The sequence below is a fragment of the Varanus komodoensis genome, unplaced genomic scaffold (genome assembly GCF_004798865.1).
Source record: "Varanus komodoensis strain SLA01 unplaced genomic scaffold, ASM479886v1 scaffold7_1, whole genome shotgun sequence".
In the NCBI taxonomy this organism is placed as follows: domain Eukaryota; kingdom Metazoa; phylum Chordata; class Lepidosauria; order Squamata; family Varanidae; genus Varanus; species Varanus komodoensis.
In genome coordinates, this window is record NW_025336479.1 from 1,564,912 (window position 1) to 1,582,724 (window position 17,813).

The window sequence follows — 17,813 nt, forward strand, 5'->3', positions numbered from 1 at the left end:
CTTGGCCTTTGAGTTGGTGTAGGATATGCCACTGAACAAATATTTGGGAAACTAGAGCTGTGTTTTCCCAGCCCCAACGTATTCTTTATGTATGTGTGTGCCTTACGCTAGCAAGCTGTTTCCTGAGTTCCAGATGGACATTCAGATCTCTTAAGCTTCATTTATTTTCTCAGGCAGATTGCCTTTATCTCTTGCTTGGCAATATTTTCCCTTTGAGGAGGCACATGCAAACTGTTTTGGTTTGGTTATAATACTGCTATTAAAACAAACAGGTAAGGGACAATGTACAACTCCCAGGCTTACACATATCCCCCGCAATTGGGTGTGGGAGTATTCGACTGTACTTCTGAAAAGTCTATGTGATATTAATGACTGTAGCAAAAGCTAGAAGGGTGATGTCGTGCTTTTTTCTTGGTATAGTGTGCCTGCTCTGAGCCATCATGCAATTGCTAAATCACACTACCTATGAATGGATCTCTGCTAAATGAGAAATCCATATATTCCCTATGAACAGCTTCCTCTAATTTCACACCGTAACAGTCCTGTTGGCTGCTTTGAAATAGTTAAATAAACATACATCGTTTGTCTGGTGCACACCGTGTCCTGCAAATTGTTAACTGTTTTGTTGGTAATTTATTGGTTGGTAATTTGTTGGTTAACTGTTTTGTTGGTAACTATCTTGGCAATCATGAACAGAAGTCATGAACAAGTGATGACAGGAACTGAAGCAAGGTTTGATTGCCATCTTCAAGCATGGCCACTCCTAGCTGGAATATTCTAAGCTTACTCTGAGTGTAATTGCTTGAAGATATGATGGAGGAGAATGTATCTTAGAAAGGCTAGAGAGCACTTGGTGGTTTGATTGCTTTTCCAGGTTGCTTTCCTCCCACAGGTCTTGTGTTGCCACATGCACTTGTTCTGAAAGGTCTTTGTGTAAAGAGCAAAATCACTCCAGGCCTTTCTGGAGTTGAAGCTTCCTTACTTGGCTTTAAGAAATTTGGTCTTGAAAGCAGTGACTTGAGATCTCCAGTCTTTTTTCCATGGTTATGCTGAGTCACAGTAGACTGAATAACTGCAAGTTGAATCGCACCCATGGACCCACCTGGCTTGCTCACCTAGGAAGTTTCGGGCTCTGCACCACTGCCAGAACTGGCAAATTGACACCTGAAGCTGTGTCAGCTTGTGTTGAGACTGCTGCTCACATGTCTGCTTTACTTGCTAGATTGTGAACCAGGAATGTAAAGGTGTGTGTGTGTAAATACCCCGTTTTGTATTGCTTAACATTTTTATATAAAGAGTAATTTCAGGTGTACTACTTTCAGTTTGTTCAGTGCAGATACGATTTTAGCCATGTTGTGCATGTTCCCCCAAAGCAACAGGATTTGGTGGGCACTGATGGTGGTGATGGGAGAATTGGATTTAAAAAGCAGACACAATTTTATTGTTTGTTTATTTATTCAATGTATATGCTGCCCCACTAGCTATAAGATTAAATTTATAAACAGCATAATGAACAGTGCAGTACACATTACAAGTCACAATTACAAAAGTGAATAACAAAAATCCATAAATAAGCTATCAAAATGAAATTAAGCAAAATAAAACAAGAGAAGAATAATAAAACAAATAAATATATATTATAGAAAGCTCCAAAAGTAAAACATGGACCGATTAAAGTTTAATTTGTATCAATTTCTAGCATTTTAATGGCAGCAGCATTTAATAATCTAAAATCTTAAACATCATTAAAACCAACAGTTCACCTATTAAAATAACAATGGAAACAATGGAACAGATACATCTTAAGTCGGCATCTAAAAGTCAGAAGAGCAGGCGCCAACTGGACCTCCAGTGGAATCAAATGCTATAACTTGAAAAGGTGCCCCTCCTTGAGGAATATGGAGGCAGGCTTCAGAGGCCGGCACATATGCAGACAAGCCTGCTCTCAGATCACCTATTCAACAACCATTTAGACTTCATATGTTATTCTGAGCACTATGAATTGGTAATCCTTGCCATAGGTGCACAACTGAACATCCCTAGCCCTCTACATTGTGAGTTTTCTTTACATTCCACGCATGATAGGAGGACAGGCGCCATTTGTAATGTTAATGTCACTGACCTGAAATAGATGTTCTGGAAGATCAGTTCCAAGGTAAGCCCGAATACTTTGCAATGCTAGAATGCTTTGCATGTTTAACAATTTACTTGGCCTCATATTTCTTCAAATTGGGCTCCAATCTTCATAATCAACCGTGTTCCATAAAAAGAACACATTCTCTTAGTTTTGTTTGCTCAGTGGAATGTTTTCTTTTCCCTGACGAAGAATCCTTTTAAGTGGCATCAAACACAGTCAAATTTAATTGACATTTCCACTGGAAAATTCCAGAAAGTACAATTTAGAATATATGAAACTGCGTGTTCAGATTTACAGGTGATGGAGAAGTCCTGTAATTGCTAAGGGGTGCATTCAGCATCATAATATGGAGAGATGAACTAGCACAACTTATTAGTATATCAGGGACTTAAACCTTTTTAATTATGAAAAACTACTTCATGTCCAACATCTAGTAAGGCTTCCTGTGTGTGCATGCCCTGGAAGCTTCTGGTCTTTACTCATTCTATTTTTATTACAATAGGGCGTTTCAGAATGGGTAATTATGTTTCGGGACGAAGGTACCAGACTGAACAAAAAGGTTTTGAGAAAGTAGAATGTGATTGAACATCAGATGTGTGATGTCAAGGGAAGCCAAGAAATCTGGCTGTTTTCCATTGTCTGTGAGCTCTGTCTGTCAAATTCATGGGGCAGAACTGAGCCTGGACAGCTCCTAAGAGAGTGTCCTTGATTTTCCTGTAATGTGGGGCTTGGCAGTTTTTTTTCTGTGGCGGGAACATAGTCCTCAACAGAATCTTGGCAGGGAGCTAGACGGTGGTGTGTGGGGCTGAAGCCATTGGTGACCAAGACCAGGACCAAACATAGGTGGGCCACCCCCTTTTCTCTTTCCCTCTTCTTTTCCATGCAGCAGGTTCTTAAGGAAAGAATAAATCACTGTTGCCACAGGTCCAAATTGATCATAGGCAAAGGGCTTTTGCAATTAGGCTGAAAACAACAGGTTGCCCACACTGTTATCACTGGGCAAGAATGTGACTAATCCATGATTCGGGGCTGCTTGCTCATTACTAGCTTGTGCCCCTCTTCAGAATGAGTTCAGGAATGCATCCAAGTGCTTAAAACTGGACCCCAAACTTGGAATTACCTATCTGGCCCAATGAAAAGTTATTTACCTAATGAGAAGTTATTGGAGTGATTGGTATAGCATAACTTTAGTTGTATAAATCAAAACTGTCTGAATCCCACAAATGACTGAGGCTTGAACCCTTAACTTGGTGGACAGGTGAGAGAGCAAATATGCATCAGGAGGAGGAAGGAACATGCCCATCTTCTTCTTGCTCCTGCTCTACCCACACCCAATCATGGAAAGGCCCAGGTGCTTTCCTGTGCTCATGACAAGAGCCCAGGTAGGACACAAGATAAGAGCATCGCAAAGGCCAAGAGTCAAATAGGCAAGCAAATTAAGACTCTATTTCCCAAATAGTATTTTAATACAAAGTTGATTCCGAATGAACCACCCCTCCTCCCTTTCTGACCAAAAGGTGTGGCTCCACCTGGATGATGCTTATGGGCCAATCTCTGCGAATGTCTGATGCTACTAAATTGGTCTGCTCCGTCTATCTGATACTGGACAATTGGACTAATAATGTTAATTTCGCTTCCATTCAACGTAGCATCCTCCGTGGTTTCCTACCAAAATGGAATTTCCCTGGCCTCTCCCTGGTTTTTCTATGGGGCTTCTGGCCTTGGCATTTTAGCTGAGAATTCTAGGCCTACTTCTTTATCCAGTCCTGAATTCAGAATCTGAAGCAAGACCTTTAGAAGACTCTATTTTAGGAGATGTGAGCTTGGTTCCCACTGGTAGCAGAGATATTTAGTTAACCCTAGGATGTGTGCCTTGATTATACAAATCTGAAGAATTGGGGTATTTGTTTTTGGACTTTTTGTATTTGGGGTTGTTGCCTTTTAGGAAGCATGACTAGTACACAGGACATTTTCCCAAGAAGTAGTACCCTATGTTACAGCTTGCTCAAGGCATGCACTTCCCCTGACCCCCATGCAAGGCTCTTCAGCCTGAAGCATAGTAATTTGCCATCCCAAACTGGCAGGATTCTCTGCCTGTTCTTCACCCACAATAGCAGCCACCAAGATTAGGACATTTCTAAGCCAGATTGTGACCTCACTGACTTGCTTTGCGGAAAGAACATCGGTATCATTTATAGCCACCAACTGAATGGATGGTCTCGTAGCAGCCCAAGCCTGTGCAAGTTTTGAGGTTTACTAAGAAGGCTGTATGGAATCTCAGTTACTGTGGAAGTTGTGAATTTGCCAGTTCCTTACTGCATCTTCCAAAGCAGCTGAACAGAAAGATCTTGTGAACTGGGATAACGCTGCAGCATGTTAAGAAGAATAGTGTATAGCTATGTGAATCTTCTCGGGGAGCGGGGGCTTTGTGTGTGCAAAAACTCTGTACATGATTGAATGGCAAAGAGTCAACCTATTAGGTTCACTGTTGGTTTCTAAAAACAGTGTATGAGCTGCCACATGTCAATAGAACTGGATGGACAACCAAACTTCCAGGCTGCAAAAGAATTAGGGGAGTCATTTTTAAAGTTTGATTGGCTTTTAAAGTAGATTTATATTCCTCCTTTTGATTAGAGCTATAAAGCTGCTTACAACACTTATAAATATACAACAGATACACCGAAGACACACATTTAGAACAAAACCTGAAACTACCACCTCTGCTAAGTTAAGAGCTAGTGTACTTGATATTCTTCCCCTTAGGTGAAGTTGAATTAGGTGGTTGTGTGGCAGAGAAGGAAGCAAATGCTGGTAAACCTGAGCTTCCAATAAAAAAGTTGAAAACCTTGGAAATTCATCTTGTACAGCAATTAACTGCCAAGTTGTTCCATAATACAACAAAACCAGCATTGTGAAGATTGGGCGCACAGGCCTGATGAACAGGTGATTTCCAAGTGTTAACTCCCTGTCCCCACCCCCACCCCCATAACCTTAATCCTTCCTGCTCTCTGAATATTATAAACCAGTACCTTCTCCTTTTGTCTCTGCCTCGAGCACGTGCACCATGCATCCTCTGGTCAATTAAAAAACCAAATATAAAAGTTCATTCTGGACAGAATAAAGTTATATATGCTGTTAGTGCTACAGATGAGAACTTGTGTGGTGTGGTAGTTAGAGTGTTAGTTTGGGACTTGGGAGTCCTGGGTTCTAGTCCCCACTCAGCCACAAAAGTTCACTGGGTGACTTTAAGACTGTCACTCTCGGCCTGATTGAATACACCAGGTGGTTATGAGGATAAAATGGAGAGAGAGAGAAATATTCTAAGCTGTCTTGGGTTCTTGCAGGAGGCAGAAAAGCAGGTTATAAATATTGGAGGAGGCGGAATAGTGTAGCAAATCTTTTAACACATCCAGCTGTTATTGCTGTGATTTTAAAGAGCAACCTATGCTGGATGATACTTCATATTAGAGGAGAGTTATATGGAAAAGAAAAAGAGGACTTGTAGCATGGAATAAACTCATTTAAAGCATCAGGAAAACAGCTGATTGCCACATGGCCCCTAGATTTGGGGCATGAAACACTTCCTTGAGAGCAAGTGGCCTCATATACTTATTTCCTGGAACAACTCCCCTCGTGCTCCCCCCGCCCCACATTTCTCTCTCAGCTGCACCTGCTCAGGATTATGTTCTCCCCTTCCCTGCTACTGGACAGAGGATAGGAGTAATAAGGACTGAGGTTGGTGGTGGCAAGAAAGGATGCTGTGAAATCTTGCTACATGTGCAGGGTAAAATGTGCATGAGCTCCAAATAGGGGTGTGCAGGCACTGTAAAATTTGTGTTCTGCAGACTGTTGATTCTGTAGTCTCTTGTCTCTTCTTAGGGTGATGGAATCAGATGTGGGATGAGTTTGTGTGTATCTGCACAAATCCCACCCCCAGTATGCAAATTGCTGTGAGCTCACTAGATGGCTTTAGCCAGGCCACACCCTCTCAGCCTTGGCCCACCCTCCCCAGCCACCATGGGGGATAGCAAAACGGACTTGCTGTGCAGGGTTACAACTAGATGATGCATAGGAAGCACTTTGAACAATTGGAAATAATCTAAAAAGAAGCTCCTGGTGGTTTCCTGTTAGATCTGCTCCCACTCCTCATGAACTACTTCAGATCTAAATGTGTTTTGGTTTTGTAGATTCCTTGACAGTGGCCCCTACAAATTTTCAGTGTAAGGTCTTTTTGACCTTAACTCCCCACCCCGCCCCCGCATGTACTTTTTAGGGTCCTCTCAGCCACACTGCTAGCTGTGCTGAGTTAGTTTCCTGTCCTACCCAGATCTAGTTGCTTCATTCATATACCCAGCGTTATCATTCTCCTTTGTTATAATTCTTAAGCTTAAAACCTGCCCAATATAAAGTTGTCTTAAACAACAGACTAACTGCTGCATTCATGTATGGAAGCCACTCCAACAAATCCACTCCTCAGGCACTTGGAAGGTTGGCTGTGTGAAGTGAGTGTCCAAACCACCATTTAAAACGAGCTTAGTTAAGTAAAGTCTGCGGTGTTTTTACTGTAATTGCCTTCAGCTCAGACTTTGTCTTCAGGATTGACCAAAGCAAACCAGCTCTTCCAGTCTCTCCCTATGATGTTGTAACAGGCTTTCCACCAAAGATGGAAACAGGGAATGCTGTTTTTTGCTTTGGAAGTTGTGTCCTCCCTGTGGTGACAAATTGGCTCTTGTGGAGATTTGTGGTATTCACTCTCAGTGGGTGCTTGTGTGTCTTTCCTTCTGTGCTTGAGGGCCACATGGTAAAAGAAGCTCAAGGTTGTGCCTCAGGCTGTCTTATCAAGGGACAAGCTCAGGTGCTTTCTGAAGTATTGATCTGCTGACAGATAGGCAGGCCAGAACCCTTCCTGGTTTGCCTCTTTTAAGCTTTTCCTGAAGCTATTTCCATCTTGGTGGGTTAACACTCGCCCAAGTAAAACACAAATTTAGAACAGATGCACATAAAAGACACTATGTAGGAAGACAGTGTGAATGAAGGTTTTATTTTATAGCTCTAGTATTTGTCAGAATAAATGGCAAAACATGTCTGTCTTTTTAAAGTATGCTTTATTGACTTTTAGAACAAACTGCTTGCAAGTTTCCTTGTATGGGAATGTCTTAGTTTTGCACTCAAGATACTGTATAAAACAATACACTAGATTCTATTAAATACTCTTTCAGATGGTCAGCTTCTTTTTCTGACCAAGCATTGTGGTGAGTGTCTTCTTAATGAGCTCCATGTTTCCCAGCCACAAAGTTCATGCTCCTCAGCACCTGCTGAATTGAGGGTGCCAGCGGAGGGATTTAAGGACGTCTGTGCTACCTGTTGTAGAAATCGTCCGTTAAATCAATAGACGCTGTAGAGTGAAACTCCTTGGTAAAGAAACTGTACCTGCCTCTCCTCAGTCAGGCCCATGTGAAGGCCTGGAGGACAGGCATGCCTCAACTGGCAGTGCTGAAGTGTCTGACTGGCAAAGCTCAGCTGCCAGACAGGCTGGTTTACCCGTGTTTTACCTAACTGGAAGCATTCCACTTAATTCATGCCTAAGAGGGGTTCCTTGCTTGTAGCCAGCTTCCAACCTGCCCTGTTAATTGATGTAAACATGGGCTGTCTCTTTGAATGAGTAGTTGTGAATCTGATTCACCACTGCCTAGACACCTCTTCCCTTTTCAGTGGAGAACTCGAGGAAGCAGCTGTTCCCTCACAATTGTAAAATGATTATGAATGCTGGCGCTGGGTGAGAAGTGGGAGAAACTGCTGCCAATCTGTTCCAGTTCTGTGCTGGATTTGAGTGAGCCTGTCCATTTAAAGAGAGCTGTTAATTGCAGTCTGAAACCCACCCAACCCTGCCAAGCTAAATGAATTTCCATGTTCGAAGGATAACTTGATCCAAAAAGAAAGCTAAAGGACTCTTAACAAAGGCTACTCTTGCTCATCTTTTGAGAGTTTCTCTGTGAAAAACATGGTTAAAAGTCTTCATTGTTCTCTCTTCCTCCCTTCCCCCATTCAAGGTACACCTGCTTCTCCTGTCTGTTGGTGCAGACAGTGATATAAAATGGAGCTGCTCTTGTCTCTTTCTTTTGTTTTCTTTTTTAAAGCTCATCAAATGAGTGGATGAGCTGGCTGATGAGCTCAGGAAACCAGAATATGGACATAGGGTACATTGTCATTCTAATACATTATGGGAAGTCTGCAAACAAAGCATGTTAGAACAGTTAGTTCCCAGCTCCAGGTCATTGTGTCCAGGCAGGGAGCAGGGGCTTGCAAGAAATTACAGTGTTGCTTCCCCCGTCTACTTTCTTTAAAGTTTCATGCTCTGCTTGTCTGAGATTTCCTAAGCAGCACGTGGGAAACTGAACAAGAGCCGATAGACCAGTTCTTCCTACATATGATCTCATGTGGCTTTCCAGACTGAAAGCAGCTTAGCTTATTTCTCTTCACATGTGTAATAGGGTGTCCTTTGCTGCTTTCCTCTTGCGGTAGGGATGTGCTGATCTGCCCTAGCACTTGAAAGAGCAAAATAGTTGTCATTCTTCCGGAGTGGCTTTTTGTTTGGCTGTGATGTCATCATTGGAATCTTTTTGAAAAGCAGGACAGCAGCTCCCTATGGAAGCCCTTTTGATTTCTTTTATTTTTCTCAGAAATACTGTCCAGGATGAGGTCATAGCTGATCCTGGGGTTCAGCCCCTGATATCTCCAGTCCAAGGGCTTCTGGTAGCAGGGCTAATGGAAGTTAGGAAGCAGCAAGAGGGAGCAAATAGTCCAAGCTGTGTACATTAATATTCAGGAGGCCAGCTGTCTCTATTTACTTGTAAGGGCTACTTCCCAAGAGGGAGAATCTCAAAACACTCATGAAATCAAATGCGCCCTCTTTCCCTAGACAGCTGGGTCTTTGTCTTGGTGCTTTGCTCCCAAGACACCCTCTGCTTGCAAATCTGGAATGCTGTTGCCAGGATAAATTTTAACTGGGCTAAAGATTTGACCCTGTAAGACAACTGCAGCAGACTTCAGCACAGTAGGTGTCAGAGTTCTTGTTGCTGCTGGCGAGGTTTAAAGAGTCAGGGAAATGCCATGTAAGATATTGTTGCTTTGCTTAAGATCACAGAGCTCCTTTCTATGGTTGATCGCTTGCTGAAAATCACATAGACAAAGTGAGAATGAGAAACTTCTCAAAACTAATCCCTCTCTCACACCCACTTGTACATAAGGTGCGATGATAGAACAAGTCAGGGCTGGACTGTTCAATCTCTTTCTAAAGAGTATTTTAAGTCCCCCAAATCTTGTTCTAAAGAGCATTTCAATAATTGGGTAAAATTGGTGATATATCAGCACATGAGAATCAAATGGTTAAGAGTAGGTTGAGTGGAAAGTGGAGTATCTTTGTAACATTTTGAAATAATAAATTACAGGATAGCATTCATCCATATTTGATGTTTTTGTTAGTCTGAATTATGAATTCTGCATCTGTAGGATAAGTTTTTATTTGCTTTGTATGTTTTATTATTTATACTGTATGTTACACACACATACATTTCCTCTAGTCTACCAACCTTTATCTTGACATATTTCTTGAACCCAGGATTCAGTATATTATGAGTTCTCTTGCTGCTGCATAAGTAAATGCATTGTGTTTGTTTGGACATAAACCAGAATTCTTGTTCTTATGCTTTGTTTGTGCTTAATGCTTTGTTTGTGTTTGTCCTTCCACCAGACAGTTGAACATGGCTTCCCCCACCAACCCAGTGCCCTGGGTTACAGTTCTTTCCTCCGTCTTATGGCTATTGGGACACGGTCAGGAGCTATCAAACTGTATCCTTTTACTTGTTCCCTGAACTGGAAAAAGGCCTCCAGCAGCAGTAGGTATTCCAACTGTATGGGTAGACTTTCCATTCCTGTTGCATTCCCTTCAGTGCAGCTTTCTATACATTAACTCAGCTTGGGCATTCTCCCTTGCATGCAGGGTTCCAAATCTCAACTGCATTGAGCAAGCTACAAAATTCAGACTTCCCCCTCCAACACATGGAAGACAATAAGGCTGGGAGACAAACAAGATACTTGCTGCCCCCATCCTCTCCATTGATTGTAATTCTGCAAGGGTGAATATTTGCATAATGTACGTTGGATATGGTAGGGGGAGTAGGGCTGAGAAAATGCTGACTCAGTGCCTAGTCACTTTGTGATGGACTAGGGTAACCTGGTCAGGTGAGTTTGGCATAAGAGAGGTTCCACTGAATAACTCAAGTGAAATCTGCAAAACTGTGACTTTAAAGCTAATCTAGGCTTGTGGAAAGTGGTGCTCATAGACAAATAGTTTATTAACCACATTCCAATTCTGGTTTAAATATCCTACTACAGAAGAAATGTCTATTTTTAGCAAAGTCCAGGATTAGTGGTTTGAATTTTGAGTCATAAATAAAGCTTTGGCTGTCTTGTACTGGTATCCCTAAAATGCCAGACTAACCGAGAGAATGTTAAAGGTGCTTCTCTTTCATCCATCCCATCCATATGTGTAGCATGTGTATGAAGGCAATCCTGATTCCCATCAAACTGAGTCAGCTAAGCAGTAAAGGGTTGGGGTGGGGGAAATGCCTGACTCCTTTCTAGCGGCATTGTTTTTTCTAGCAAGGCTTCCCTTCAGGAAGGCTCTTGCAAGAAAGGGTTGAGCCATCTGTCAACTGGTTATGGATTAAACAGGGATTGCAACATCCGGAGGCATCTTTGAGAAGAGACAGGCTCCAGTCATCCCATCTTTCCCAACTCCCAAAGTGCTACACAAGGGCATGCTTCCCCTGGTAAGCGAATTCAAACCAGGTGGACATGTGCACATGAAAGTCATCTGCTAACACATTTCAAATAGGATTTCCGAACAGCTCTTGCCTGTTAGCTAGCAAATATTTCGATAAGCTGTGCCTACATTTCTCTCACCATATAAATTGGGGGGTAAATGGCTGTATTTATGTCTGCTACATGCCTCTTCTAAGTAGTGGTAATAATTCTCTATAATTACAGGTACATGTCAAATTACCTGGGGTGACTTCAGCATAATGGTTGCCACAGTATAGGAAGAAATCACTGTTACTATAAGATAGAACTTATTTCATGCAAGTTGAGTGCAGCAAAATAATTTTAAAAAACACTACACTCAGATGCTATTGACCTCAACCAGTCATCCAGCTATGGAACTCCGGGAGTTGAATTCATGGGTTTGCATGAAGAGACCAACACAGTTGTACAAATACATTTCATTCCTGGGCAGGTGAGTAGAGTTCAGGTAACTGCTTTGTGTGTTATCTGTTTGTTTTCAAACTTCTGTAGTCTATATGGATTTTAGTGACTGAGATGGACTTTTCCCCTCATCTACCATAATATAAAACACAATAAGGATCATGCAGATTTGACTATGAGAAGATTCAAAACTTCTGAATAAACTTTTTTTATTTTTTTAAAAAAGGTACTTTTCTGAACCTGGAAAAATCCTGGCCAAGTGGGGCAAAGAGTGTTTCCTTAAGGAAGGAAGCCAAACTCTGAGCCCAAATGTGCAATTGCAGAGAAGGAGAAGCCTCCCTAACCCTGCCTTATCTATACATGCATGCCAATATCCAATTTTTAAATGTAATGCCTCATTATCCAAAAGCAAGATCTGTTTATGCCTCCTGCTGTAGCCCTGATGTGGTTGCTAGCTCAGTTCTTTGGGGTCTACTGTGGCTGGAGATCCACCTTGATTCCTTACCAGAAAACCCACAAATTTCTGAACTCATAGGAGAACTCTTGCTTGGGGCCTACCTCCAGTATGGCTGAGAGCTACCAGGTGAGATGGAGAAAGATTCCAGCTTTGTGGGCTCGCTCCTTTGATGATTCAGTAGCCAGATTCCTGCACAGATCCAGTGCTGCTTGGTGCTACGTTCCCTCTTAGTTCTATTTGTAATTGAGAGACTTGCGTCAGGCAGGCCGCCACCTCCGTGCTGCAGGAAGAAAAGAGAGAACAAAAGTGATCGAACAGCATTGCTGGAGTCAGGAAATTACTATGAACAATTCAGGAAGTATCCTAAAAATGATTCATTTCTTGTAGTATAGGCTCTTGTACATTAGAATTACGAGCTTACACAACAGTAAACCGATTCTCCCTTGAAGGGCTCTCACACTCAAGTAGGCTTAGCCCAGCTTCCTAATTTGGTGCGGTCTGTGGACTGAAGAGAGTTCCGACACGTGCTTTTAAAACTGGGTTTGCTTATATCGGAGAAGAAAACATCCGGAGGAGGAGGGCATGCTAAATGTCTCTCTATCTGGCAGTCACAAACTGCTCACGATTCCAGTCTAGTGGGAGCAGGCTGTATATGTTGTCACCTCTTGCTCCTAAAAATAAGCAAGCCCTGAAACCCGCCGTCCTGCTTTCTTTCAGTAGGGTCAGCAGCCAGGTAGCTTTTGATTATGCTGGAGAGGAAAGCAAGTTTGGTTAGCACTTGGCATTTGTCCTGAGTGATTCACGTCCACGTAGGGCAGGGGTCTCAAACTCAACTGACCTGGGGGCCACTGGAAGTAGAGTCTGGGTGAGGCTGGGCCACATCAAGTATTCCACCCCCACGGTGGGGGTGGGCCGCTCATCCCGCGTGGCTCCCGGAGGCCGGCCCAAGCACCGCCGCCAACGCTTTGAAGGCCGCAGGGCTCCTGCCCCGTGCCCCGCCCCGCCCGGCCCGGCCTGGCCATTGGCCCGCGAGTTTGAGACCCCTGATGTAGGGTATAAACTTTGCACATGGTTTTACCTTAAATGCAGCATCACTGGAACCATGTTGTAAGAAGACAGGTACCGTGTGCAGCAGCTGCTTGATCTGAGTACTTGAAAAGTACAAAATGTCATGTATAAAGAGGCCCCCCTGCCATTTATCTTCAGCAATCGTTCACAGATGCCCTTTATGTAGTACTCAGAGCTCAGCTTGCTGCCTTCCCTGGAAACTGACTCCTGGATAACACAGTTCTATCAATGCACTCCCCAGCTTATTACCCAGCCCCCCTCCCCAAATGCTGTGGAGCCCTTTTAAAAGGCTCTGAGGTTAGAAAGGAAGAATTCTGTGATGGTGATCATGTTTTAGCACTTTTCTTTGTTCACTGGCAAACCCAGGACTGATCCTCCTGCCTCATTGTAAACATGTAAGGAGAAAATTTCAGGAATGAGCAGCAACTGCAGTGAGTGTGACATAATGTTGGCATATACTCATGGGAAACATTGCCTGTTCTGCTAGGTGTGGTTTCTGCAGCTAGACGGCTTGATTCTTAAATGCCTAAATATTGGTTTGGGGTTGGGCTCGTAACAAATATTCTGGGGCACTGCTCCTTTTAGAACGAAGTCAGACATGAAAGAATGCAAGGTGAGAGGAGAAGATTGAAATACACTACTCGCATCAAAACAGGGTGGGGATGTGTTTCACTCGGAGGACTAGGAATTAAATTATGAGCCAAGCAGAGCCTGCGCATACAAACAAGAAGTGCAGAAAGGTGCAGCCATCTTTTCGGGTCCTGAACAGTGGAGCCCGGACTCTTGACTGTTTGTCATCCACACTAAGTGAGGCCCTGTGAAGAACCCAGACATGATGGCCAGGCTCTGCCCAGGGACTTCTCTATGTCAGCTGGACAAAACAGCAGGAAAGGACTCTGAGAGTTAGTGCTGCAGGTATGGGAGAGTGAGGCAGATAGAGGCTGATACTATTGTGATTCAGAAAAGGCTTTGCACAGGTGGGATTAGGAGAGGAAAGTGGCTTAGAAAGTTAGGAGAACTATTTCCAAGCATAGAAATCGACGTAGAAGAAGGCATTAAGGTAATAGCCGGAGCAGCACAGTCACTGATGAACTTGTACATGACAAAGAGGAACATTTTTACCAACTGGAACAAGTAATGAAATGCATTCAAGTTCACTTGACATGTATCATTTAAGCCCCCATCCCCTATCCCACTCATAGCCTGTTTTCCCTGCTCAGAGGGTATTCACTCTGTCATCAGGCTCCAAATCTGGTAGCATATCCAACAATAGATAGTACCTTGACAGCTGACTTGGAACGTTCTGCATTCATTTATTAGCTTGTTGAACCAACTTGAAAAGATTCCATCGAATAGACAGACAGCAAACCAGTTGAGCACTGATGCTAAGTTTAGATTCTGAAGTGCCTGCATCTCTGTGAAATGTTGGTGCTTGTCTTCTTTTTGACAGCTGGAACTAAATTCTAGAATTCTGAAAACTGCATGCTAAAGTGCTGTTTATTCGGTTTTGGTTTACATTGCTTAGCACACTTTCCTGACAAATTGCTACATTACTGCTGTGTTTTCTCAATAAGTGCCTCATCCTTTTATGAACATTCCCTAGTCCTGTATGAAATCAGACTGCCCATCTTGCCGTTTTCCAGAGAGAGAGAGAGCCATGTTAGTCTGTTACAACAGAATGATTCTTCTGGCATCTTAAACTTAATCAACGGAAATAAACAAATAGAATTTAAGCAGCAAATTGATTTTGGAATAAGTTTTCATAGACATTCTCCACTGTGCATTTAATAAAATATATCCATGAAAGCTTATATCAGAATAAATTAGTCTTTAAGGTGCCACAAGACAGCTTTATTTCTATTGATTCTCTGAACTTCACATTAATAGGATCAGTAGGTAATCTTTCCAGCAGTGTTCATTTGGGTAGCCCTTTAACCTAACTGTTGGTAACCCTCTGCTGCCCCATGTCACCCTTTTTTCTAATGAATTTCTCTCTCCTGATTACATTATTTTTAATTAGTCCCTGTTATTGTGACTGAAAAAAACAAATGTATGTATAATATGGCTCTTGAAGTGTTGCTGCACTTACTGCCACTCTAAAGATTGCTTCCTTTTCCCCTTTTCTGGGCTGTGACTTTCAGTGCCGCTTAGTGACACTACTGGATGACAACAGCCTGCATTTATGGATCCTGAAACAGTCCAACAGCGGTACATCTGAGCTTCAAGAGGAAAGGCATTTCACTCTCCGAGGACCCCCTGGGTAACTGAGATACTTTCTCCATAATCAGAAGCAGATTAGGAACTGCAGCCAGGCAGTGGCAACTTCATTCAACATTTGTCTTCCAGCGAATGCTAGTTTGTTCACTTTGAATAGCCTGTTCATCCCCTTTCATTTGGGGAACTGGGGTTGTCCATCCCTGATGTGGCTTTCTAAACACTACACCTTCCTGGCTTGGGGTATTTAGAGAGTTGTAGTCCAACACTTCAGAAAGAAACTCAGGGAAGGTTGGTTTGGAGGATTAGTAATGTGCTGCAGTGTTTGCTCTCCACTTTCCCCCTTCTTCCTTCCCTTGGGTGTCTTCTTCCTTGCATTGTTTGGGCAAGACATACTTTGCTGTTGCTGCTGATCCAAATAAGCTCCAGTTTGTCTTGGACAAGGGCAAGGAGGTAATCAAGGAGTAGAGGAGCTTGCCTGATGCTCCCATGGGGCGCTGCAGTGGAACAGAACTGGGTGTTTGCTATGGGAATAGTCTTCTCAGAAGTGAATTGAATGTGGTTTGTGCATTCCAGCCTTGGCAAAAGGGTGCAGCTGCTGGGATCTCTGGAAGCTTTTTGATTGCTTAAGCTGACTTGTGATCAACTTGCTGAGTGTCTACCTTTTTATTCCTTACTACATAGCATGTTTGTTTTGTCTTTAAACCAGGCTTTAACATATTCTGTTCATTTTATCTATGTCTATCTGGATGAAGTATTTGCTGCTTACTGTAAACTCATAGGATGAGCTGACAACAAGCTTTTATTCTCATTACCCTTTTTGGTATCACATTTTTTTCTCCCACTGAGATGTTTGGAATAAGAACCATATTTCAGTTTCTGGTCTTCAGTAATGATTTCTGAGGCACTTGCAAAAGAGATCATGGATTAGGTTCTTGCTTCATATGGTGATATGTAAAAGTCGATGGAGGAACTAATCTTTCTCATTTGTGGCTTATTGGAATCCCTCTCCCTCTTTGTTTACAGTTCCCCTCCAAGTGCCACACAGGTAACAGCAATCCTCGCACATTCCTCACAGGAATGTCTGTACCTGGGCACTGAGAGTGGTAATGTCTTTGTGGTGGAGCTCCCATCCTTCAGAGTGCTGGAAGATCGGACCATTAGTCCAGAGGTTGTGCTGCAACGGTAAACATAGGCACGAAAGTTATTCTAGCTAGCAAGCATTCCTAGATGTTGTGCTATGCATATAATTTTAAGCATGGAAAGGCAGGTGTTGGGTTGTGATTTACTGGTAGATCTTTGAGTAATCTCCAGTAGAACAGCAAAAGCCTCCAATTCCCAGTCACTTAACAATAGCCATTTTTTAGGTTTAATTTAGACTTTGAAATCCCTGAGCTTTTATGCTGGTGTTGACAGTGCGTGGCTCATGAGATGCAGTCGTTCATGGTCTCCACTGTCTTCTGGCTCCATTTGGTGGTCCTTCTAGTAAACTGTGCAAGATGCTGTAAGCCTGGAGTCTCCCCGCTGCAGAAATAAGGCATAGGGGTGGGTATAAATTCTGCTAGGTTCACAAGCAACCTGTTAACATGAAGCGGGCTGACTGGTGCTGCCTTCCTGGACACTAGAAAGCCAAGAGTTGTGCCCCACTGTGGCTTGGGGGCATCACTCTGGACATGATGGAGTTCGTGGTGGGGAAAACACACAAGCTCAAAATCCTTTTGTGCGTAAATATCTCCCAGATCCATTTTTTACAAATTAATTATCTAAATCAGAGGTGAGCAGCTTGTAGACCCCCATGCCCAGAGGGTCACTGCGCCCATCTTTCCTCACCGTTGCCTGTATCATTTAGGGCTGATGGGAGTTGTGGCCCTCCCTATTTTTTTGGCCTACATAATGACACAGGAGGAGTATTGATTCAGGTTAAATTGTCTCTTTCTTTCCTTACAATGAAAAAAAATTCAATTGTGGAATCCATGCATTGGCTGGAGACAGAGGAGCTCTGTAGAATGCTCACCATGTGGATGCCAGTCCTAGCTGCCCCCAGGGCTGCAGTGGGTAGTATGGTTGGGTCTTGGGGTAGTTCACCTAGAGATGCCTTAACTGGTGCCTGATGCAAAGGAGGACAGTCCCCTTGCAGAATTTTTCCAGCAGTTCCCCCTGCCATCCATTCATATTTCAGCCAATTCTTTGGCTCTCATAATAATATTAAATAACGGTGAATGCTCCTTTTCCATTTTCTTGCATTTCCTTACAGGGTACCAGAGGATTATCAAAACAGGCGGTCACTTGAATTGGTTGAAGCCTTACGGGAACATCCCCGGAACTCCAATCACATCCTGATTGGATACAGCAGGGGCCTCATTGTCCTCTGGGACTTGATAAATAGCAGAGCAACACATCATTTCCTTGGCAGTCAGGTACTAGCACATTCCCAAGGCTCTGGATCAGGGCCAAAAAAATCAGTGGTAGGGGGAATTTTGCTCTCTATGGCCTACAATTCCCACCACCCCCTGTAAGCATGGCCAGTCACTGGGGATGGTGGGAGTTGTAGTAGCTGTAGGCCATCGTCACCTGGACAGCAATATGCCCTGTTAGCCTGCATTAGAAAGTGGCACATTTATTATGGCATAAGCCTTTGTAGGCAGGCAGGTATGAAAACTGCCCACCTTTGCT

The 17,813-nt window shown here is 43.1% G+C and overlaps 1 protein-coding gene across 5 annotated transcripts in view; it reads left to right on the plus strand.

Annotated features, from left to right (window-relative positions):
- LLGL2 (LLGL scribble cell polarity complex component 2) overlaps nt 1–17,813 on the plus strand; it is a 74,353-nt gene that overhangs the window by 26,759 nt on the left and 29,781 nt on the right. For 4 of the 5 annotated variants that reach the window (XM_044453574.1, XM_044453573.1, XM_044453575.1 and 1 more), the window contains 5 exons: nt 9,888–9,985; nt 11,351–11,432; nt 15,068–15,186; nt 16,167–16,325; nt 17,395–17,557. In XM_044453574.1, the coding sequence (XP_044309509.1) occupies nt 9,888–9,985; nt 11,351–11,432; nt 15,068–15,186; nt 16,167–16,325; nt 17,395–17,557 (621 nt within the window). Of the gene's footprint in view, nt 1–9,887; nt 9,986–11,350; nt 11,433–15,067; nt 15,187–16,166; nt 16,336–17,394; nt 17,558–17,813 lie in introns of those variants that run through there. The other variant, XM_044453577.1, reaches the window with a different exon arrangement.